The sequence below is a fragment of the Mus pahari genome, chromosome 3 (assembly GCF_900095145.1).
Source record: "Mus pahari chromosome 3, PAHARI_EIJ_v1.1, whole genome shotgun sequence".
Classification (NCBI taxonomy): domain Eukaryota; kingdom Metazoa; phylum Chordata; class Mammalia; order Rodentia; family Muridae; genus Mus; species Mus pahari.
The window spans coordinates 88,699,018-88,723,699 of NC_034592.1; the positions used below are offsets into that span (position 1 = coordinate 88,699,018).

General features: G+C 36.4%; 1 protein-coding gene across 1 annotated transcript in view; it reads left to right on the plus strand.

The window, feature by feature from the left end:
• Cstf3 (cleavage stimulation factor subunit 3) overlaps positions 1 to 24,682 on the plus strand; it is a 76,226-nt gene that overhangs the window by 11,914 nt on the left and 39,630 nt on the right. The window contains exons 2-3 of the mRNA XM_021193558.1: positions 5,251 to 5,352; positions 5,474 to 5,569. Of these exons, the coding sequence (XP_021049217.1) occupies positions 5,251 to 5,352; positions 5,474 to 5,569 (198 nt within the window). The remainder of the gene's footprint in view (positions 1 to 5,250; positions 5,353 to 5,473; positions 5,570 to 24,682) is intronic.

Below are 24,682 nucleotides of genomic sequence, written 5' to 3' on the forward strand. Positions count from 1 at the left end.
TTCTTTTTTTGAGACATGGTTGCACTATGGAGTTCTGGCTGTTCTGGAATTCACTTGTATGACAGGCTGGCCTCAAACTCAGATGCACCCGCTTCTGTCTCTGAAATGCTGGGATTCAAGGCTACCTGTTCTTGTGTTGAGCTGTGTAGTTGCAGCCTTGGTCTTTATTGAGTCTGTGATAATTAACTACTGCTCATTGCAAACAGAAGCTTCTCTGACCAAACCTGGCAGTAGCATTAATATTTGGGCAAAACCATAATTATTTAGAGGGCAGTTTTGACAAGTAGATTATGCCCATTTAGCAGAAACAATTGTAGCTTCCTCATAAAGGCCTGTGACCTTCCCTGTCATGTCTATGCCACCATGTCTCTGTTTTGCATACCCTAGGAAACAGGAGTTTTCTTTTATTCCATAGTGTGACACATAAGTGTGCCTTATGAGTTGCAAGTAGTGAGTTGCAAGTAGCTAACTGTTCCTTTGAGGTGAGTATGGGGATCTGAACACTAGTCCTCATGAATGCAAAGCAGGACAGACTATGAACCATTTCCTTAACCTTCCTTCTTTTAATCGTGATTATTATTATTATTATTATTATTATTATTATTACTATTACTATTACTACTACTACTACTACTACTTTATTGTGTGTATGTGTGGTGCTCTTGAATGATATGTATATGTGAGTGCAGAATTGTCAGAGGACAACTTTTCTGGGTTCCAGGTATTGAACATAGGTTATCAAGTTTGCAATATTGCCAGCCTGCTTAGTGCCTAGTTCTTACTTAATTTTAAGTGTTTTTGTTTGTCTGTTTTGTTTTTTTTGTGGCTGTGTGGTTATGGGTGTTTTGCCTGGTTGTATTTATCTCTGTACACTATGGGCATGCCTGGTGCCTAAGGAGATCAGAAGAAGGCATTGGATCTCCAGAAACTAGACTTACAAATTATTGTGAGGCTCAATACGGATGCTGGGGATTGAACCTTTGTAAGAGCTCCTAACCACTGAACCAACTTTTAGGCTGTTTTTAACCCAGGATTTGAGGCCATTTCGGAACTTTTTTTTTTTTCCCATTCACCCTACTCCCCATAATGGGGTCTTACTTCTGATGCCTGGGACTTATAATAGATCTGTGTACCTCTCTGCCTTCCAAGTCCTGGGGATTAGAGGTGTGTGTAACCACACATGGCTGTAATTACTGTTTTAAAGTTACCTCAAAACAACACTTCTTGGTTATTTAATTGCTTTGTGTATATTTATGTGTTTTGTGGTGTGGTATGTTCCCAGGGAGGCCAGAAGAGACTGTCAGATCCCCTGGAGCTTGAGTTGCAGGAATTTGGGAAGCATGTGATTGTAGGTGCTAGGATTGGAAGGGTTGGAATGTGGGTCCTCTGAAAGCAGTGGTTGCTCTTAACTGCTGAGTCAATTCTAGCCTGCTTGGTTTTGTTTTTTTGAGACAAGTTCTTTGTAGCACAGGCTGTCCTTGAGCTCATTGTCATTTTTTTTTTTTTTGCATCCTCCATTCTAACATTGCAATTATGAGCCACCATGATAGTTTTTTCAAGTAGTAAACCTTTTGAAAGAATTCTCTACTTTGTCAAGTGCAGAGACTCCTTCAAATAACATCTAGAATATACTTCGCATTGAGCAAATATTTCTCAGGTAGATAGTGAAAATTCAGAGTTCTAAGGGTATGGTGTCCTAATAAGTATATGTTATGGATTTGTGCCCCTGCCAGCCTAACATCTTATTTTAGTCATTATTATGGAGATTGTAATGTGTTACTATTTATACTTAACTGTTTTCAGAGACTCCAAATTTCATAATTTGACTGATTCAGGCATGGCTATTTAAATTATCAGTCTTATGCAGTAGGCCAGTAGCTGACTGTTTTCTTGTATATTGTTGTATAAGTAGTTTAAGTTGCTAGAAATCAGTATCAGATATTCATATTAGATTTTGTTTGGTCTGCTTCAGAATATCAGTGTTAGTTATATAACATTTCATTTATCCCATTGAATAAATTTCATTTCTTTTGGGTGTTTAAAAGGTTATTTGCCCTTTGTCCATCAGTAGTTCCAGGTGAACACAGGCTTTCTTTACTCTAGGCAGTCACTCTGCTATTGAACTATTTACCTGGCTGCATTCTCTCTGTTTTCTTTTTAAGTCAGTGGGCTTTCACATTATTGACTGGACTTTATGCTAGTAAGCTTAGTGGCTGCTACTGTCCTTTCATGTGTGCTCCCCTCCCATACCCACCCTTCTGAAAACTTCATTTTAGAGACAAGATCTAACTGTGTATCCTTGACTGGCTTGGAATTTGCCCTGTAGACCAGGCTGGTCTCAAAAGCCTACAAAGATCCTCTTGCCTTTGCCTTCTGAGTTCTGAGGTTATGTACTGTGTGTTGTTTTTCTTATGCTAAATTTAAACTTGATGTAGTTAATTTTATTTAAAAGCTTATGAAAAACTTAAGATGCATCTCAGAATATTGTGTGGTTCTGTGTGTGTGTGCTAAAGATGGACCCCAGGGTTTTGCAAATGCTAAACATACGTTTTTATCACGAGCAATATTTTTTACCCTTGTTTTCACTTTTTGGGCTTTTTTTTTTTTAATAAAAAAAAAGATTAACTCGATTTTGGTGAACAAAAAAGTGGAAATTTGATTTACCTTGATAAAATGGATTCCAGGTTTTTTTGTTTGTTTTTACATTTGCTGAAAATCACCATTCTGATATAAAATGCTATCTCTATTATTTAGTGTTTTTCCATATTTTTGGGCCATATTGGTTCAGTGATTAATTTGTTACCATTACCAAATTTTAGATGTTTTAATATGTGGCTGGAGTTACTTTTCTTAAGTTTCTTACACTAGTCATAAAGCTCTTATATATTAGTAACGGATAATTTTGGTTTAGGTTACAGAAGTCTTAGAATATCTTCAAGCCCGTGTGGTGGCTCATGCCAGTAATCCTAATGCTTTGGAGGCTGAAACAGGGGGTTCATCAGCTTTCAGTGCCAGCCTGATTACAGAGTGAGATCCTGACTCAAAAAACAAAATATATAAATAAAAATTATTTCTAAGTAAATTCATATCTTTCAGTAGTTAAGGCTAATCTACTTCTAAGAAGAGAGTTTATTTCTCACAGGGAATTTTATTCTAAAAGGAAGACTTTTAAAACTTCCTAGATTGTTGCTTGACTGAATTATTTCTCAATAATTCACTTATAAAAGGAAGCAGTGCCAGATATACTGGCACATGCCTTTTATCCCAGCACTTAAATCCTGGCAGAGGCAGGTGGTTCTCTGTAAGTTCAAGGTCAGCCAACCTAGCCTATATACTGATTTCCAGGGCATTCAGAGATTATGTTAGTATTTGTAGATTTCTTTTGAGTGTAAATTTTCATTTTAATACATAAGAATATTTGAAGCAATTTGTGAAATAATATTTGTATTCATACTGCTTGGTACTAGGTGCTGCTTTTTTCTTTAATTTTTAGATATATTTTTTTTAGTGTGTGTGTTTTTCCTGCTCATATGCATGTGCACCATGTATGTACTTTATGCTTGTAGAGAATTGTACATTGGACCTGGAGTTATAGACAATTGTGAACTGTCATTTGTATGCTGAGGTCTGAACCCTGTTCCTTTGGAACACCAGCAAATGCTCTTAACTGTTAAGGAATCACTCCAGTGCCCCTCTTTTAAAAGGTGTGGGCACACAAGTGTGCAATGCTAGGATTTGAATTTAGGGCCTCAAATGTTTGGCAAGTTCTCTAACAATACCAGAAAACTATGCTCAAAGCACGAAGAAAAATTTCTGCAATAAAACTAAAACCAGGGCTGGAGAGATGTCTCAGTGGGTAAGAGCACTGTCTGTTCTTCCAAAGGTCCTGAGTTCAAATCCCAGCAACCACATGGTGGCTCACAACCATCCATAATGAGATCTGACACCCTTTTCTGGTGTGTTGAAGACAGCTACGGTGTACTTACATGTAATAATAAATAAATCTTAAAAAAAAAAAAAAACAACTAAAACCAGTTTTTTAAATGATTGAGAAGAGTTGGGGGTGCATGAAATTAAGTGGTAAAGTACTTGTCTAACTATATGTAAGGACCTAGTTATTAAGGCTCCGGGGACTGGGGTGGGGAAGTGTGGGGGTGTTTCAAGAGTATAAGTTTTTAAAGATTTACTTGGTATGTTTATGTGTATATCTGCATAGGTTTACATGTATCATGTATATTTAGGTGCTCAGAGAAGCCAGAGGGCTTTCTATCTCCTGGAAATGAAGTTATAAGTAGTTATGAGTCATTCTTTGTGGGTTCTGGGAACTGAGCTCAGGTTCTCCCTAAGAGCAACAAACAATCTTAACTTGTGAACTGTTTCTTGTTTTTAAGACAGGGTCTCACCATGTATCCCTAGCTAGCCTAAAACTCTTTACCATCTACCTTCTTGTGCCTCCTAAGTGCTGGGATCAAAGACATGTATACCACTATGCCTGACTTGGCTCTAATACCACCATCTAAATGGGACCAGCATGAGTATCGGTTTCTGTTTAAGACAGGCTGTAATTCATGTTCTTCTATCCTCAGCCTCTTATGTGCTAGAATTACAAATGTACGCATCTATGTCTGATTTAATATATTTTAAGTTCTCTGTTCATTACATCATCTTTATATGTAACACACACATATACAGCCGAGACAGTGTCATATAGCACAATCTGGCATAGAGTTCATGTAATCAAGAATAGCCTTCTGCTGCTTTTCCTTTTCCACCTCTTGAGTGCTAGAATTACTGATGTGAACTATCACACACAGTATGTGTGGTACCTGAGACTTCATGCATGCTAGGCAGACACTAAAAATAAAGCTACATCTTAATTTCTTTTGTGTAGTTTTCTTTATGCTGTATAAACAAACTACAAGTTGTATCCTTGAACAAAAATGATCACTCACTCTTTTTATGCAGTCCTGGCTGTTCTTGAACTTGCTATGTAGACCAGGCTGATCTTCCTCAAGAGATCCTCCTATCTCTGCCTCTTCAGTACTGAGATTAAAGGCATGCACCACCATGCCTACCTGTAACGTCTGATAAAGTATTCTGTTCACATAGTCCACATAATGTCTTCTTTTTAAAATGACATTCTAATACTTTGTATTAACATTGAATAGATGTGTTTGTTCTTGACTTAATTGGACATGAGATTTCTAAAACAGTAACTTCAGTTTGTTATTCTTCTTTTTCCCCCTTCAGGCAGCTGAATATGTACCAGAGAAGGTGAAGAAAGCGGAAAAGAAATTAGAAGAAAATCCATATGACCTTGATGCTTGGAGCATTCTCATTCGAGAGGCACAGGTTTAGTGATATAGGATTACATTTCCTTCTCTATGGGTCCAATCACACTACTTGATTCTGCAGTAATAATATTTTTATACTCCTAACATTGTAAATGCTGTTTATTGGTTTTCAATTTTAGAATCAACCTATAGACAAAGCACGGAAGACTTACGAACGCCTTGTTGCCCAGTTCCCCAGTTCTGGCAGATTCTGGAAACTGTACATTGAAGCAGAGGTTAATATTTTATTTATTTTTTCTTATATAGCATCTGATGGCAATTACAGCTTACACTATAGTGATAGAAAAGAAGTTAGGAACATAGTATAATCAGGACAAGGAGGATTTAAATGTCTGCCTTTATTTTGTAAAATAGGTATGAAAGAGTAATTAAAATGACTTTGAAATTTGGGTCTTTCACAAGGTGATGATTGTTGCATTTTGGAGTTGCAACAACATTAAAACAGTTTCAATGGTGTTGGAGTGCTTTAGCCTTTTATTTACTTGTCATGTGTCAATTTATTGCCTCCTGTGTCATTTATTTAGAACTCATTTGTCTTTTCCTATAACAAACTAATACAAAAATACAGAAATGTTGGCTTAGTTTTATAGAGTATTATAAATGTCTGGTAAAATGAAACATTTTGGAGAGTAATTCACATTTTAATTTTATGAGAAATGCATGGTTTTTCAGTTTAAGGACTTCAATAATTTAAAGTTAATTTTGCCATATGATAAAGCTTATATTCTACAGGAATAAGCTAATATGACTCAAACTTTTTAACCATAATTTATCCCAATGATATTGATTTCTCTTTCCTTTTGTTTGTCTTAATTTGAAGTCAGGCATGTTTATGTTAATGAGTAATGTCCCATTCTTGATTATGATTAAAGAAAAAAAAACCCAAAACCTTATTTTTTAAAGACTGGAATTAGCAGTCAAAGCTGTAATAAAGTGTTAATGTCCCAGTGTCAATTGGCACTAAGTAATCACTCACAGATTATAAATTAATGGAATAGAAGGGAGAGATAGAATAGTTGGAATATCCCCACTAAGCTGGAAATGATGACCATTTCTTTTTATTTATACTAATATATGCAGTACTTTTAATATTTTGTAATATAAATTCTCAACATAAGTACTCTGCAGCTGAAATTTGCTCTGTGGATCTCTTTTGGGCCTCTCTATCGTCAGTGATACTGAATAGACTCTAGCACTATTGGTGCATCCTCAGAGTAGTCTCCACAGCCACATATTTATACAGAGGCTCAGCTGTACTCAACTGAAGCTGTACATAGTTTGGATTGTGTTATTTTGGGGGAACAGAAATTACTGGGCAGTAACAGGAACATTTGTGTGTGGGTGTGTGTGTGCGTGTGGGGGGGGCGTGTTTTGCATGTTTGTGTTAGTATGTGTGAGTGAGACTGTAACTTAGGAAGAGTCTGATAGTTTGACCATATCTTTATGGTTTCATCACCTACCCTCTGGAACCATTTTGTTCCTCTGTATATTTAAATCATCAAAGTAGATGGGCTTGAACCTCAGTAGGCCTGTCTTGAGTATGCTGAAGACAATGCTGCTTCCTCCTACCTGATAAAACCAAGAACCTGAATCACACACACTCGTTTTACCTCCTAATCTTGACTTTACAAACACATTAGTTTGTATTTAAAACTCACAAGAATCAAGCATGATTGTGATCAAAAGATAATTATTTTTGGAAAACAAAATTGGACCTTCTGAGTTATCAAATTCTCCAAAATTCAGATGTTAAGTTAAACTGAAATTGGCAGGGGGGTTTTATGTCTATAATTATAAACATAAAAAAGTTTTTTATGTTTATAATCCCCATTTCTTCCCTAAGTATAAAATACAAACTGTATTCTGAAAAAGAATTGCAAGAGAGAGAGTAGACATTATTCCAAGGAGCTGAAAGTTATTGAAATAACAGTTTGTTTCATAAAACAGTTCAGAGCTGCTAGGAGGAGTTGCCTGGTTTGTTTAATGTTTGCAGCTATTTTACACTCAGACACATACACACACACACTCACACATACACACACACACACACACATGTATGTATGTATGTATGTATGTATGTATAAAATACAAGCACAAAAAAATGTGTATGTATAAAAAACTTACTAAGAAAAAAATGATACCAAATATATGTGTGTTTGCCTTTTTTATATCTCTGGTTTAGGTTTTACAATGTTAAATGAAATGCTGGTTTCAGAAATCCCTAAGCTGTCTTTTTCTTTCCTGGTTTACTCTTCTTCTTTTCACATTTATCTTTTGATCCACACACGAAGCTAAAATTTTCTTTAATCATGTCACTCAATGTGACCTTTATTTTTGTTGAAGACATATAACCTATTTACAGTACTTATGCTATTCTATATTGTTTTATAACATCCTGTATGCACACTCAAGAAAATAAAGCTTTGTTAATACATTGTTGTAACTCGACATTTCATGGTGTGGCAATTATGATGTTACATTTGTTTAATTTTGCTAAACTAATCTGTAGCTAAATACATTAGTTTTGTGGGGGTTTTTTGTTTGTTTGTTTTTTTACTACTAGAACAAACATCTTTAGTAAATATGCTTCTTTAGGAAAAATGCTTCCCGTGGAAATTTTTTGTAAATTCTGTTTCAATACAGAAAGAGCAAAAGAAAACAGTTTAAAAGTTATTTTTAAGTTTGAAATATAAATTAAAAATAAGAGTATATCTAAATAGGCCGGGCAGTGGTGGCACACGCCTTTAATCCCAGCACTTGGGAGGCAGAGGCAGGCGATTTCTGAGTTCGTGGCCAGCCTGGTCTACAGAGAGAGTTCCAGGACAGCCAGGGCTATACAGAGAAACCCTGTCTCAGAAGGGGGGTGTGGGGAGAGGTCTGGCAAGATGGCTCAGCGGGTAAGAGCAATGACTCTGATCTCTTCAGAGATCCTGAGTTCAAATCCCAGCAACCACATGGTGGCTCACAACCACCCCTAATGATATCTGAAGCCCTCTTCTAGTGCGTCTGAAGACAGCAACAGTGTACTTACCTATAATAATAAATTATTTGCAAAAAAGTATATCTAAATATTTATTTAAAAAAGCTTTTCTCATATCAATGACAGCATTGTATACATTTATTGATGTAAAATACATGTTTTTACATCAATGGGATCTTTGTTACTTACATGTTTGTTTCCCCCGTTTTGCTACAGTTTAAAAATATTGGAGGTAAATTCTCCTAGTGGGTGGACATTTAGAATCAAATTGAGTACTTTTATAAAATTTGAAAATTAGACTAACATACTTACTGTGATTATATAATATTTAGGACCATTTTTGCCCTCAAAATGCATTGTTTTTCTTTTGCATTTTGTAACTTCTATCCCAGAAGATTTTAGAAGAAAATCAAGAAATAACATGGTAGTGAATTATCAGGAACAGTGTAAATATGATTGCCTAGTTCTTATGTAAAAGGAACATTTTATTGTATCTACATCTTTATTGACTTGCATATAATGTCTTAAGTGAATTCTAGTCTTTTTTCAGCTTAAGAAATACAGCTTTTTCTTGTTCAGTATTTTAGGGTCTTTTAGCCAAGATGAGTCCCAGTGCTCTTTACAGAGCTACCTTTATTGGGAATTTAAGCTATTATGGAAATGAGGAACATTACATAATTTTGCTATATACCCTTAAATTTCTCTCCCTATTTGTGGTTTCTGTAGTTTTTCACATAATTAGGTGATCACTGTGACAACATGTAAGGTACAATATTTTATTGTTCCAAGTAATTTGAATTGAGCCACATTCATAAGACTTTGCGAACGGAAGGATGGTCTCATTGGTAGCTGAAGGAGGAAGAAGTTATGCTGCTGGTCATAGCAATGATGCACCTTGCTGTCTATGAAAGCTGTGATTTAATAAAGCATGTAGAGAGTTGATGGCTTTTCATTTAAAGATTTAAATGTGAGTTCTTTGATCTATACTTGTTTTTTCTTTCCTTTAAATAGTAGGTTTTAAAGTATAATTTTTACTTTTCTCAAAATAACCTTACTTGGAAAATGGAAATGGATTCAGGATGGAACATGAGTGACTTACATTGAAATAAACTTATCCATTCTTGATTCTGTTTTAATGCCTTTACATACCACTTTAAATTACTGTATTATAATGTTTTGTATCTATTTAGCTTTATATAGCCCTATATTTAAAAATCTGTACTCTTTAGATCTACTTTTCCTGTTTGTAATAAATGTTGGTCCATGTCTGTGTGATTATTCAGATTTTACTCTAAAACTCTTCTTATTCTATTGTTTCACAAATTCATAAATATATAGAAAAATAATAGGAATTACTTGCAACCATAACAGTGATCAGATATCTAAAAGTGCTTTGGTTAATTATAGTACTGTTTTACATACTTACTGTTACAAATAGTAAATTATTTTTTTTATTGTATCTCTTTCCTTTTCCTCACCCATTGGTGTAACACTGTTGTTTAAGTGTTGTCACTATTATTAGCAGTCTGTAGTTTTTTCTCCTGTGATCCAGGCTTTTCATACTAAAACTTTGCAAAAGATAATAGTTGTTCAGATAATAAATAGTTTCTTTAAATAAAACCTATAATTTATATAATCTAGGAAAGATTCTTTTCTCTGACATTTAGCCATTTCTTGTTTTTAGATAAAGTATTCTGCTAAAGTTCTTTCAAATTTTCAACTTTTAATTTCATATTATCTGTGTGTATGCCTGCTCACACTTGTGCCATTACTCATCTGTGAAGGTCATTAGGCAATTCTCTTTCTACCAGTGGGGACTAGGAATCAGGCTTAGATTGTCAAACCTGGTGGCCATGCAAGCAAGTTTACCTCCTGAGCCATCTCATCAGTCCTGGATTTTTTAACTTATAAAGCAGAATTAAAGTGCTGGGTGGTGGTTCATTACCTGTATTCACAGCACTTAAGAGGCTGAAGTAGGCAGATTGTCACAAGTTCTAGACTAGACAGCTACTAGTAATTTTCATCCTAGTTTGGGCTACATTGAAAAAAACCTGTGTCAGATACTCAAAAAGAATCTGAAAATGAAAGAAAGGACTAAGTAGATTTATGATATATGTACAGATCTAAAATTAACTGAACTAGATCATAGATCTATCAATGATCTCATAGATCATTTAGTTTGAAGTTTTTCTGAAAATATTAGTGTTTTAGCCTGAATTTACACCTTTGTGGAATAGCATAGTACATAACTTTTAAACTTGGAATGTAAGCATAGGCCTTTGGGATGGCTCAGTAGTTAATATCAAGTGGGACTCTGGTAGAGGAGTTTAGTTTCTAGTACTTTTATCAGGAAACTCACAACTGCCTGTAACTCCAGCCTCAGAGAATCCAGTGATCTCTTTTGCAATCCAGTGTCAACTGCACTCGTATATGTAATCCCCAAACATACATACACGTAATGAAAATAAAATCAATCTTATTTTTAAAATATTTAGGTTATATGTGTTATGAATGTTTTACATGTATGTATGTATGTATGTATGTACATATGTTGTGCATCATGTGTATGCCTGGTGTCCAGAGGTCAGAACAAGCCATCATATTCTGTAGAGATGGAGTTGCAAATTTTGTGAGCTACCCTGTGGATTCTGGGAACAAGACTCATGTCTTCCTGTTGCTCTTAACCTCTGAGCCATCTCTAGCGTGTGTGTGTGTGTGTGTGTGTGTGTGTGTGTGTGTGTGTGTGTTAATTATATAGGATAATTTTGGTATATGGGTTCCTCCCATCCCAAGGGGTAAGATACTCCAGTATGCTATCTATGAGTAAACAAAACTCAGATGTTTCACCATATTGTCTATTCAACTTCCATATTTGGAAATAGAAATAATTTCAGCACACAGAAGACTTTTCAGGGTCCCTAACTATGAACATGTAGCAGTTGACTTTATTAAAAAGCAGAAGGAATGGAATGCCCCCTTTCCTTCTGTTTTGCCTCTTAAAGACATGATGTCTCAGACTGCTTTTACAGCTCTTAATTATCCTGCCTCAGACTCTTGCATGCTGGGATTTCAGGCATGGGCCACATGGTGATGTTTTGAATGAACTTTGAGCTGGCAGGGTGTAGGCACTCACCCACAAGCCTGGCTGCTTGGGTTCAATCCAAGGTCCTCCCATTACAGGCATAGTCTGCCACACTGAGGTGGATTGGTTTTTTTTTTTTTTTTAATTATTGTATATGTGGAGTACCACAGCATTCAGAGATCAGAAAACTTGGGAGTTGACTCTCTTCCTCCCACTGATTGTTTCAGGGATTGAACTCAGGTTGCCATGTTTGGATGACAATGTTATACTCTTGTCCTGTCCTCCTGTTCTATATTGAGACAGTGTCACTATGAAACGCAGGCTGGTCTCAAACTCTCTACAGTCCTCCCAAATGCTGATATTATAGATGCTACTATGCCTCAGTAAAAAGCTGCACTCTTAAGTGGTTGTGGCCAACAATGAATTAGCTTATTACCGAACTGCTTTTCTCTTAGGAAATTTCTAGCAGGAAGCAAGTAGTTGGCTATATAATAGTTAAAAGTCGAGCCGGGTGTTGGTGGCGCACGCCTTTAGTCCCAGCACTTGGGAGACAGAGGCAGGCGGGTTTCTGAGTTCGAGGCCAGACTGGTCTACAGAGTTAGTGCCAGGACAGCCAGGGCTATACAGAGAAACCTGTCTCGAAAAACCAAAAAAAGAAGAAAAAAAAAATAGTTGAAAGTCTATGGATGCTGCTCCGTCTACTAGGATGCACAGCCATTTGCAAAGACAGTGAATGTTTGTCTTGGCTGGGCCTTATTGAAAAAAAAAAACCCACCTGCTTTTCTTAGGCCCAGGGAGGCTTAATGTGGGTAAGTTGCTATTTTGAATGCCTTTGACTTCCAGGGGATAAGGGTTCAATTCCCAGCACCCATATGACTTCACAAACTGCTTTAAGTGCAGTTTCAGGTGATCTGCCTTGGAAGGTCCCAGGGATACAGGTGGTGCACAGATAAGAATGCCAGCAAAACACCCATACATATGAAATAAGTTTAATCTGCTTTTGTGTCAAAGTGATTATTAAATGTTTGCACTTAAAAGGGGTGAGGGGGACGCTAATTTCTCCAGATTGCCTTTCAAGTTGTGAGTCTCCTGCCTCTGCTGTCCAAGTACTAGGATTATAGGTTTAGATCACCATGCCTCAAAAATGGAACCTTTTTTTTAGTCTATTTTAAACTTATTTTGAAATTATTTAATCTCAACTTGGATGAACATCTCAAACACTCCCAACAGATTCTTTGTGTTGATTGACCAGTTTCTAACATTTCCCTTGTAGTCAATTGTAAGATATTTAATTACATTGGGAGTCCTGAGATTGTGAACTGGAAAAAGCTGTTTCTTGTGGTGTGCCTCAGACCTAACACACACCTTTAACCCAAGAGCTTTCTGTAAACGAGTTAAAGTCAACAATAGACCAAGCAAACAACCAGTTGGCAGAGTGAACTTAACCCAAGAAAGAAAAGAGGGTTCTTGAGTTGAAGGTATTTAAGACGTGGAAAAGGAAATTTTTTTATTTTGGAATGGTGGAGTAATAGTAGGCAGTTTTAGTGTGTGAGTTTTACAGACGTAGGTTGCAGAAAGAACAAGCCTAGATGCAGAGCCAGAAAATGAGAAAGAGCAGATTAGAACATTGCCGAAGTTAGTTTGAGACCAAACAGAGAATTCAGAAGAAGCTGAAAGAAGTTAACATTTAGCTTGGAGAGGAATTTGAGCTAGAACAGCTGAGCTAAACTAAACAGTTAAGAGTTGAAAAAGAACAAACAAAGGTGAGCTTATTTAAACTGTCCCAGAGACTGAAAACATTCTAGGCCTAGATAAGATTGTAAGGCTAGAAGCTTCCAGAAGTAGGCGTAGGTTAGCAGATTGAGGCAGTAAGCATTGGAGATAACCGTTACTACAAGGGAATAAGTTACTGTAATAGTCATCCCTTGATACCCATGGAGGTCCTAGATTCCAAGCCCACAATTGTTCAAGTCAACCAAAATCTATTTCATTAAATATATTCCAGTTTCTCTATGTTGCTCTATTTCATCTCTGAATTGCTGTGGAAATACTTACACTCTTGTTAATGAGTGATACAGAAAAAAGAAATATTCAGTACCAGTGAAAATTTTTTGAGTCTTTTCAGTCCTTGGGTACAGGTATAGGATTTGCACATTTAGAGGGTCATGTAATCTCAGATACTTGGGAGGCTGAGGCAGGAGAGTAAGGCTTGTCTGGTCTGCAGTCCGAGTACAAGTCCAGTCTGGGCAATTTAGTGAGACTCTTAAAAACAGAATGAAGTGAGAGGGGAATGAATGTGGGATTTTCCTTCTGGAGCCTTGGATTAGATTCCAAGTACTCAAAATGAAATGTTCTAAGCTGGCATTGTGGGCCATGCCCTAGTCTTAGCACTCAGGAGGCAGAGGCAGATGGATCTCTAATTTTTGAGGCCTACCAGGGCTATGTAGAGAAAGACCCTGTTTCAAAAATAAAAATTATTTTATATAACATTTAATAAGTATCTTCCTGTGTGTTACGGTTAGTCTTAATTTACCTTTTTGATGAATGAATATTTAATTTTTTGAGGGTTTGGTGGTTTTTTTGTTGTTGTTTTGTTTTGGTTTTTTTGGTTTTTTGTTTTTTTTGTTTTTGTTTTTTGTTTTTTTTTGGTTTTTCAAGACAGGGTTTCTCTGTATAGCCCTGGCTGTCCTGGAAACAATGGCTGGCCTTGAACTCAGAAATCTGCCTGCCGCTGCCTCCCGGGTGCTGGGATTAAAGGCATTTTTTGAGATTCTTAATTTGAGCAAAGCTGGGATTTAAATTAATAATTCTAATTCCTTAATATGGGCTCTTAATCATTGTCTACTAAGAAATTGCGAGTGAATAAGTATGAAAGTAGATATGTTGCAGGTTAATAAGTAATTCATGGGCTGGAGAGTAGTGGCTACAAGCACTGTCTACTCTGCAGTTCCAGAGGTTCCAGTTCAGTTCCCAGCAACCACATGGTGGCTTACAGCCATCTATAATGGGATTTGATGCCCTCTCCTGGCACACAGGTGTATGTGCAGATAGTACACAAATATATAAATAGGCAAATAAATCTTTTTTTAAAAAACTAAGTAATTCATTTTTTCTTGCTATATTTTCTTTTATTACCTGTGTTCATGTAAGACTTTGAAATTTTTAGGTGCACTTCAAAAATAGTTTACACAACCACAAAATTGCTCTAAAAGAATTTTCAGCAAATCTTTTAGAAGCTATCAGAATACAATATTTTACATGCAGCCTCAAATTCTGCTTTATTTTTAAAACATTTTATTGTTAAATAGCCTTATCTGGCTTTGGCTTCCCAAATGCTAGGATTATAGATGTGAGTCACTATATCCAACCAGCTTTATAAAATTTCTTATCTCAAAATTTCTTTGTACTATTACATATACTTTATTTTTCAACATCTTTATTGTAAATATTTGGTTTCGGGGAAGGGTGATTACGGGTATGAACCACCATGCCCCTTTTATATAATGCTAGGGAATCGAATGAAGGCTTAGTGAACACCCCCAGCCTCCTATGTACTTTTTTCAAGTGAAGATTGTGACGATTTTTTTTCAAAGTAAACATTTTCTCTCATACTTTGTCTCTCTTTTGAGACAGGATTACTTTTTGTAGTGCTGGCCATCCTGGAACTTGGTCTGTAAAACTGTGGACCAGGCTGGCCTCTTCTAGATGCTGGGATTAAAGTCTTGAGCCACCACAACCACCCAGCCTCTCGTGTTTACTTCTAAGATAAGAAAATGTTGTATAAATCCTCCAAGTGACAATAATGGCTACTTTTGAGATTACCCATTTTTTTTTAGACAGTTACCTCTTTAGGATATGAGTTACTAGGTTTTTACCTGTACCTGCATGAGTCTAATTTGAAAGAGTTGAAAAGAACTTTGTACCCAAAGGGGACAGACAGGTCTTTCAGGGTTTTCTTTGTTTAAGTCTTTCAAAGAATTAGAATACATTTGTTATTTTAACCTCAGGGGTTAAATCCAGGGCTTTGTGCCCTACTACTGTTCCCACCTGTAGATATTCTTAACATTCCACATTTTTATAAGAATAACAAATCCTCTAATTCTGTTTTAGTAACAGGAATCATAATTAAAATGATACCAGTGTAGGCAATGTAAAATATGTTAAAATACTCATATGTCTTCTTACCTGTGTCTTATGTTGCACATAAGGCTCTACCACCATTAGGTTAGCCTTTTAATACCTGCTTACTAAACAGTTGTCATTATTGTTTTTTTTCTAGTTAGGAATGTCTTGCAAAATAAGTTTTTGATAGGATAGATTCTGTGGAATATATGGTGGGAATTTCTTTAAGTTATTTGAAGTTAATTATAGAAGCCTTTTAAGGAAAAAAAGAAATTGAAAGTTTGACTTCTTTCTTTTTTTTTTTAAAGATTTATTTATTTATTATATGTAAGTACACTGTAGCTGTCTTCAGACACTCCAGAAGAGGGCGCCAGATCTCGTTACGGATGGTTGTGAGCCACCATGTGGTTGCTGGGATATGAACTCTGGACCTTCAGATGAGCAGTCGGGTGCTCTTACCCACTGAGCCATCTCACCAGCCCTTGACTTCTTTCTTTAGAAAGTTTTATAAAAGTCTTCTGTAGGGAAAGAGCACCCCATATTTATTGAAACTATATCAGCATTTCTAGTTACTTGACTTTGTTTGATACCTAATGCAGACTCCTAAGTTACTGGATTTATATCTGTGCACTGCCATACTGACTTCCCATTACTCTTGATTTATGGTTTATTAGGCCTCTAACAAGTGTGCCATTTTGTATTACAGAGAGTGGAAATCCTGGAGTTGGTTCTGAAAGGCCATTGTATTTTACAACTTAAGTTGTTTACCTGTACAACTTTCAGTTCTGTTTTCCAACTTTGAAAACTGTATAATTTTACTTTTAATGTTTCAAAGTATTTAATGGGTAGAAAATTAGGTAGTAGTTATACTTTAAGAAGATTGTGTGACGGAGCAGCATCAGGCATGGTGGTGAGCACCTTTAATCCTAGCACTACCATCAGAGTCTCTGAGGTCAAGGGCAGCCTGGTCTACAAAGTGAATCTAGGACAGCCAGAGCTCTTTTATAAAGAGAAACCTTATTTCAAAAGGGGGGGTTGGGGTAGAGTGGGGGGCTCAGGGTAAGAAAATGGGCATTTAGTATTTTCCAAGCTTTTCACCTTCTGAATATTTTCAGGGATTTTTCCTATCTATAGGTACAGAGTAAATGATACTAAAATTTTACTCCTTTGGATTCATTTTTACTTTTTTTTTTTTTTTTTAAGTTTTATTGTAAGTACACTGTAGCTGTCTTCAGACACTTCAGAAGAGGGCGTCAGATCTTGTTACAGATGGTTGTGAGCCATCATGTGGTTGCTGGGATTTGAACTCCAGACCTTTGGAAGATCAGTCGGGTGCTCTTACCCACTGAGCCATCTCACCAGCCCTCATTTTTACTTTTAAGTGTTAAAAACTAAAAGACTATAAAAATCCCTTTCTGCTTGTTGTATTTGTTTAGATTGAGAAAAACATGAATTAATATCCCAAAGTCATATTTTGAGAGAAGAAAAATGTTTGTATACAAGCTTCCAACTCTAAAGAAACTACTTTGTTGGTGTCTAGCTGATCCATCGACACGGGTTCTAAGTTGACTTATTTTGTACAGAAAATAACTAGTTTTATTTGCTGTATACATTTTTAAATTTTTTATTTTACATGTATGGATATTTTGCCTGCATGCACAGATATGTGCACTACATGCATGCCTGGTATGATGGATTCCCTGGAACTGTAGTAACAGACAATTGTGAGCTGCCATGTTGGGTACTGGAGATTGAACCCGGGTCCTCTAGAGGAGCAGCCAGTGCTCTTAACCACTGAGCCATCTCTCCAGCCTCTGCTATATGCATTTTTAGATCTATTTTTATATGTATGAGTATTTTGTATTTATGTATAAATGTGTGCAGTACCCACAGAGGACAGAAGAGGGTTTGAGAATGAACCACCTCTTCATTTTATTAATGAAAAAAATACAGTGTACACTGAAAAAGATCTCAAAGGAAAGGTAACTAAGATATAAACATACCAGTTGTTATTTTTTCATCCTAGTATCAAAAGTTGAAGCCTAGCTTTAAATAGAATCCACAGCTGTTATGAAGTCTTCTGAAATATGTGAATACCTCTGGAGTACCTGAAGACCTAAAGGAAACCTAATTATGGCCTGGTTAAAATTTAAAAAACAAAAAGCACACGAGTAGTATCCAAGCTTCTATCAAAAAGTGAAGCTGATCTTTTCAGATTCTAGATTTTACTAATGATGAGGGAGATATTAATAAGTTTTATTGACATACTAATGTTGTATGTATTTGTTCACTTGGGGATAATGTCATACTATATCTGAGAAGCTTGGAACTCAAACCAAACTAACCTCAGTCTTGAGTCATCCATCTTCCTCTTCCTCTCAGATCCTGGGATTAAAGGTTTGTGCAACCGTGTCCATGCTGTATAGTCGTTTTGTTGTTGTTTTTTGTTTTGTTTTGTTTTAGAAAAAGTGGTCGTGTGTGAATACATTACTTAAGGTAGTAGAAGCAGTAAGGGGTTTTTGATTTCTGAATTCGTGGGTGACAATTGTCTTTTGAGATAGCGTGTCTCTTTTTAGCCCTAGCTATTATGAAACTATGCAGACCAGGTTGACTTTGAAGCTACAAAGACCTTGCCTCTGCCTCCCAATTGCTGGGGTTAAAGGCGTACATCATCATACCTGGCATGAGTATTGGCTCTTGATCATATTTAGTTACTTTATAGAATACCTAAAAACATTAGAATAACCTGGATTATATTCCAAGTTAGTAGAAATTATAAAGGCAGGATTTTGAATATGAGCTTGACTATATATAGTATAAGGTAGAACATTGTCTTTAAAAGACGGGGAGGGGTGAATTATGCTGGGAAATTACATGCCTCCCAATTCTGAGTTGTTATTTTTTAAATTAGGTATATGGGTGTTTTGCCTACACATATATCTACACCACATATGTACCTGATGCTCATTGAGGTCAAAGAAGGCATCAGATTCCCTGGAGTTACAGATGGTTGTAAGATGCCATGTAGGTTCTGCAAACCAAACTCTGGTCCTCTGCAAGAACAAGTGTTCTTAACCTCTGCAGCTTTCTGGCCCCAAATCATGAATTGTAATTTCTAAAAATTAGAATGTGACAGTAGTTTTACTTGTATAATTATAAAATTTTATATGGCTGATACTTTTACTGATGACATACAGATTTAGAAAAAATTCTGGTTTTATACTTAGGCAATAAAGAGACTTTGAAAAGGTGTTTTAAAATAATTATATATGTGCACACTCATAAGCAGATGATGACAGTATCAGAGTTGGTCTCTCCTTACTCTGTGTGGGGCTGTGAGATCAAATTTTGTTTGTCATGCTCAGGGCTAGGTGACTTTATTTGCTGAACCATTTCATGTGCTGTTCTTAATTGTCTAATGTCCCTAACATTTAATTTTAGAGAACAATTCTTTGACATTTAGAGTTATTTCTCTCACACTCTTTCAGTTCCCTCCCCTTATGTCTTCTTCGCATCTTCTCTTCATTTCCTTACTGAATTGCAAGGCTGTCTTGGAGCAGTATATCCTTCTGCTTTAGTCCCTGGAGTCTGAGATTTTAGATATGTCCTGGCTTTAGAATTATCCTTGTATATAACAAAGGGTGGGAAGTATTTTGTAAGACTACCCATTAAACATTATACTAACCTAAAATTCCAAAAACTGACTGACTGTGATTTTTAAGTCTAAAGTCCTTACTGGATATAATAAAATTTATCTGCATTGAAGTAAAAATCCTGAGACACATTATAAAAATTTGTGTTCGTGCCTTGTCAAATGTCATGAGTTGAATTGCTAAATTAGAGGATAACCATTTTAACTTTTCCACATCCCATTGACAAGTTATGACTGGTACTGTGTATTTCCATAATGCCAATATGTAACCTATTTGTGGAAAATTTTCAAAAATGTACAAAAAATATGGGCCTACGACAGGCAGATCTCTGAGTTTGAGGCCAGGCTGAGTACCTACTTGGCTAGGACTACAAACCCTGTCTCAAACAAAAACAAAACCCTGCAGGACGGCTTAGCAGACGATGGTGCTTGCCACTTAGCTTAATGATTTGAGTTCAGTTTCTGGAACCCACAAGGTGAAAGGAGAGAGCCAACATCCATTAAGTTATCCTCTGAGCTCATACAATGGTTCAAGTGTCCACAGTCATACATTAAGTAATTTAAAGATATACATTAATTTTAGTTTTAACTTAAACATAACACTTAAGAGTTCAAAAATCTAAAAGGAGTAGCTTTTCGTTTTACAGAAAAATCTTAACGCTTTTATTCCAAACCTTCAAACATTAAAGATTCCAAATTGCTGGTCTTTAGTGGACTTAATTATACTAAATTTGAGACTTCTATTTTGCAGAAAATATACTTGGTTAATAGAATTTTGTTAAATCCTAACTTTTTGCCTTTGGAATTTCACTATTTCAAGAATTTTGCAGTAGTTTCCAAGACAGTTTGCATATAATTTGAGGGGGAATTGATGTTAGTGAAGTATACTATAGGAGAGTATTGGATAACAAGTTAGGATACATCTTTTTTTCTGAAGTTAAGCTGCTGGGTAGAGTTTTTAACAGCATCTTAAAGCATTGAAGAATTGTCAGTAACAAGGAATTGCAAAGATCAAGGCTTCATTGGGAGGACACGGAAAAGGAATTCAAAGGAGTGATTAATCCCTGTCTCCAGAGCATTTGCCAAACTGGGAGAATCTGAGCTGCAATCGGAAGTCTTCTGGTAAAGACCTGCTGTGATGGAGGTTCAGTGGCATGTCTTCTTTTAAAGAGTTCTGTGCCAAAAAGCTACACGTAGAACAAAAGTGGTGAACCACCAGTAAGTCTGTGTCATTTACAAACTGAAAAGGATGAAAGAAGCTTCTTTGATCTGAAGAATGGAACGGGAAAATCCTGACATGACATAAAAATGATTTAGCAATGTTATATGGGTTGAGTATTGAAAAAACAAAACAAAACAAAACAAAACATCAGTTTAAGGAGACTCAGCGTGAACTGTGATACGGATGCTAGGTAATCACTATTCAAACTTGTCTGGGGAGTGCACTTTCATATGAGGCCTCTACGTATCGAGACATCGAACATTTTGGTTCAAAGCTAAGCATGTAAAGAACTTGCCTGTAGTAGCTGCAGACTTCCAAAGATTTCAGAAGCTAGAATTAGGTTAATAGATTATACACCAGTGAAAGAATAAAGGAGAATCAAAGGAATCCATTTTGGAGCTTTATCAGACTTAAAAAAAATTTCTTAACATCCAGAATTAAAAGACACCAAAGGCAAGCAGAATGTGAAGAATTTTCTAGAATTCTAGACTTCAGCCAATAGATTTCTGATGCTTATTGAATCTCAGGAAGGATTGAGAGTGGGGGAAAGCTATACCCAGACATGAGAACAAAAATTAACAGCAACAAAAAGCCTTCAGAAGTGAATGCAGAATGTCTGTGACCTTCAGATGGATGGCAGTTAGCTTTACAACTAGAGGAAGCAAGAACACAGTGGGACTGCCTCTTCAGTTTGCTGAAAGAAAACACCTGACCACTTAATTTGAATTACTATATGGAGAGAGAGAGAGAGAGAATTTGCCACGGTTTATAAAATACTATTAAAAATGTATTTTTTTTACATTCTTAATAGTATATCTCACAAGTGCTAGGATTAACAGATGAGTGACATCATAACCATTTTATATGATGCTGGGGGTTGAACCCAGGCCTTTGGACATGCTAGACTTGGACTTTACTGAGCTACATTCTCTGCTTTTTTTTTTTTTTTTTTTAAATCTTTGCTGTTCTTAAGTTATGTAGATATGTCAGGAGGTATATGTGCACATAAGTACAGGTACCTGCAGAATACAGAAAAGGGTCCTTGGAGCTGGGGTTAGAGACTGGGTGCTGGGAACAGAACGCCAATCCTCTATAAGAGCATTATATGTTCCTAACTGCTGAGCCATCTCTTCAGCCCCTTGACTTTAATTTTTCTCTTAAATGTTTATGCCACATGTTTAGGTGGCTGTGGTGGGCAGAGATTGTCTGATCTAGAGCCATATATATGTGCTGAGAATTGAACTTAAATACAAACAAGTACTCTTAATTACTCAACCATCTCCCTAGTCCAACTTCTTGGCTTTTATTTTTAATAAAAGAAATATTTTGTGACTATGAGTTTTTAACATTTATTTATGTGTGTATATACATACAGTGCATGCATGCTATGTCTGGAGATCAAAGGGAGAAATTGGTTTCTTTTACCATGTGGGTTACAGGAACTAAACTCAGGTCTTCAGGCTTGGGAGTAAGAACCCTTACTGATTGAGAGATTTTACTGACCCTTGTAAACTTTGATTCATTTATTCCAAACTTTGATTTGTGGCATCAAGCAAGTAGCTTCTTAAAGAAGATGGCTCAAATTTCATTTATTTTTGAATTAATGTGAACCCCAGGCTGACCTTGAATTTGTGTTGTAATCCCAGCTAGCCTTGAACTGTCACCCCCCTGCATTAGGCATCAAAGGCTGGAAATATGGGCGTATGTCACTATTCCTAGTTTCTATTCTAATAGATGTTTAGAAGCTGAACATAAGCTTTACTTTAAATAAATACCATTAGGAGATGGAGAGATACCTAAGGAGTTGAAGTGTTGTACAAGCATGAGGACATGAGTTTGGATCCCCAAAACCCATCTTCTGATGTACTTATCTAATCTTAGCCCTGCCAAGGTGAGATAGGAGGTGGAGCCAAAGACAATTCTCAGAAGTGTGGGTTAGCTAATCTGATTAAACAGTGACAAACAAAAGGCCCTATCTCAAGATAGAAGGTAAAAGACTGGCACTAGCAGTTGCCCACTGATCTCTGCGTGGATCCATGGCATGTGTACCATATATACATGAACACACTAACATGCGTGCTAACTCTATAAGCTGAGCAATTTTGTACATCCAATTTCAGCATGTATAATAGACGTTTTATTTCTTTTGTACATTCTTAAATGTCTTTGTAATTTTTTTGAGAACTGATTGACAGTATGTTTAATGACCTTAACGTAATATTAACATAAAAAACCTAAGCACTGTAAGAAGATATATGAATGATAACACTGGAAGAGCCTCACTTAAAGTCCTGCTTGGGCCACAAAGCAAGTGCAAGGTCAGGCTTTACAATTTAGCCTTAGTGTGTGCGTATCAAAATAAAGACAAAGGATTTAGGGATATTCATTAGTGGTAGAGTGCTTGCTTATTAACTAACAAGTTTAGTCTCATGTACCTCAAAAATAGAAATCCAAAAAAGGTATTTATCTCCTAAAGGACATCTTTAGAATACATGTCAGTAAGACTCAAAGATCCTTGAGGTGCAAAGCCTTTTTTAGTAACATTGTTCAGTTTTTCAAAAACTTTAAGATAACTAATGTGTTTATGTGCATGCTTTCTTTATTTTCACCTAAATAGATGACTGTTTCATTTTGGGTTTTTAGTCTGCATTCATATCTGTATCACATGTGTACCTTCCATCAGCTCTCCTGGAACTGGAGTTACCATGAATTGCCACGTGGGTGCTGGGAAATAAACTCAGATCATCTGGAAAAGCAACCAGTGCTCTTAACCACTGAGCGATCTCTCCAGCCCCAAATGTGGATACTTTTTTTTTTTAATGTAAGTACACTGTAGCTGTCTTCAGACACTCCAGAAGAGGAGTCAGATCTCATTACAGATGGTTGCGAGCCACCATGTGGTTGCTGGGATATGAAATCAGGACCTTCGGAAGATTAGTCGGTGCTCTTACCCGCTGAGCCATCTCACCAGCCCCCGTGATAATACTTTTTATTAGCACACAGTATACTGTCTTATGTACTTTCCTCCTGTGCTTGAAAATGTTGAAGTGCGGGGCTGGTGAGATGGCTCAGTGGGTAAGAGCACCCGACTGCTCTTCTGAAGGTCTGGAGTTCAGATCCCAGCATCCACATGGTGGCTCACAACCATCCGTAACAAGATCTGACTCCCTCTTCTGGAGTGCCTGAGGTCAGCTACAGTGTACTCACATATAATAAATAAATAAATATTTAAAAAAAGAAAAAGAAAATGTTGAAGTGCTTCCCCAACTTGTTTTATTACAGATTTTACTGCAGTGAGTAATTACATACATTTCACCTCCAGTTGTATGAATATAGATTAAATTCCCAGAAGTGTGGGACTAGAGCAATGGCTCAGTTGTTAAGAACACTTGGCTGCACTTGCAGAGGACTTGAGTTTGATATCCAACATTTATATGGTGGCTAACAACCATCTCTAACCCTATTTCCAAAAGGTTTGACATCCTTATCTGGCTTCGGGCATGTACTGCTTCAAGAGCACACTCACCCAACAAGGGAAATGCTTCAGGCTGCACTCAGTACAGTGGCACAAACATCTGCGCAAAACATACACAATTTTTTTTAATTCCTAGAAATAGAAATATTCTATCAAAGACTCTAGAAGATTTGTTAGAAATTTCTCAAGTCCAAATGGTTCTCCATTCAGGCTGTTAAAGTTTAAAATTCTAGTACTACTGATAATCTTTGAAAGCACCCAGTTTCTTAAGTAATTTAGACAGTGTGTTATTACAAATTTTAACTTTGCCAGTACTTTGGGGTAATAAATTATTTTACATAATGAAATTGTCAAAATAAATCTGGTAAATTAAAGGTCATTTCAGGGAAGTTTTCATTTACATTTTCTCTTAAAATGATTGAGCATATTTTTGTATGTTCAGAGTCCTTTCAATTTCTTTCTCTGATAACCAGTTTATCGTAGTTCATTTTGGTCATCTTTTCCCCGTATTTGCACAAACATTGGGTTAATCGAAGGAAATTTTCAACTTTGGTGCAACTTTATTAGAGATTTTGAGGGTTTTTTGGGAGGTGGGTGCAGAGGGTTCAAATGGTCTGGTGCAATTCAAACTGGCCTAGAACTCGTTTAGGCAGAGGGTGACCATAGGCTCCTGGTAACCATTCCTCTTCCTCCTCCTTCCCAGGTTCTAACTTTGCAGGCATATCCTGGAAGCTATGCTTAGAAGTTCAGATGCTTCTAGCAGTATTCTAGTCATCAGTGTGTATTGCCTTTGCT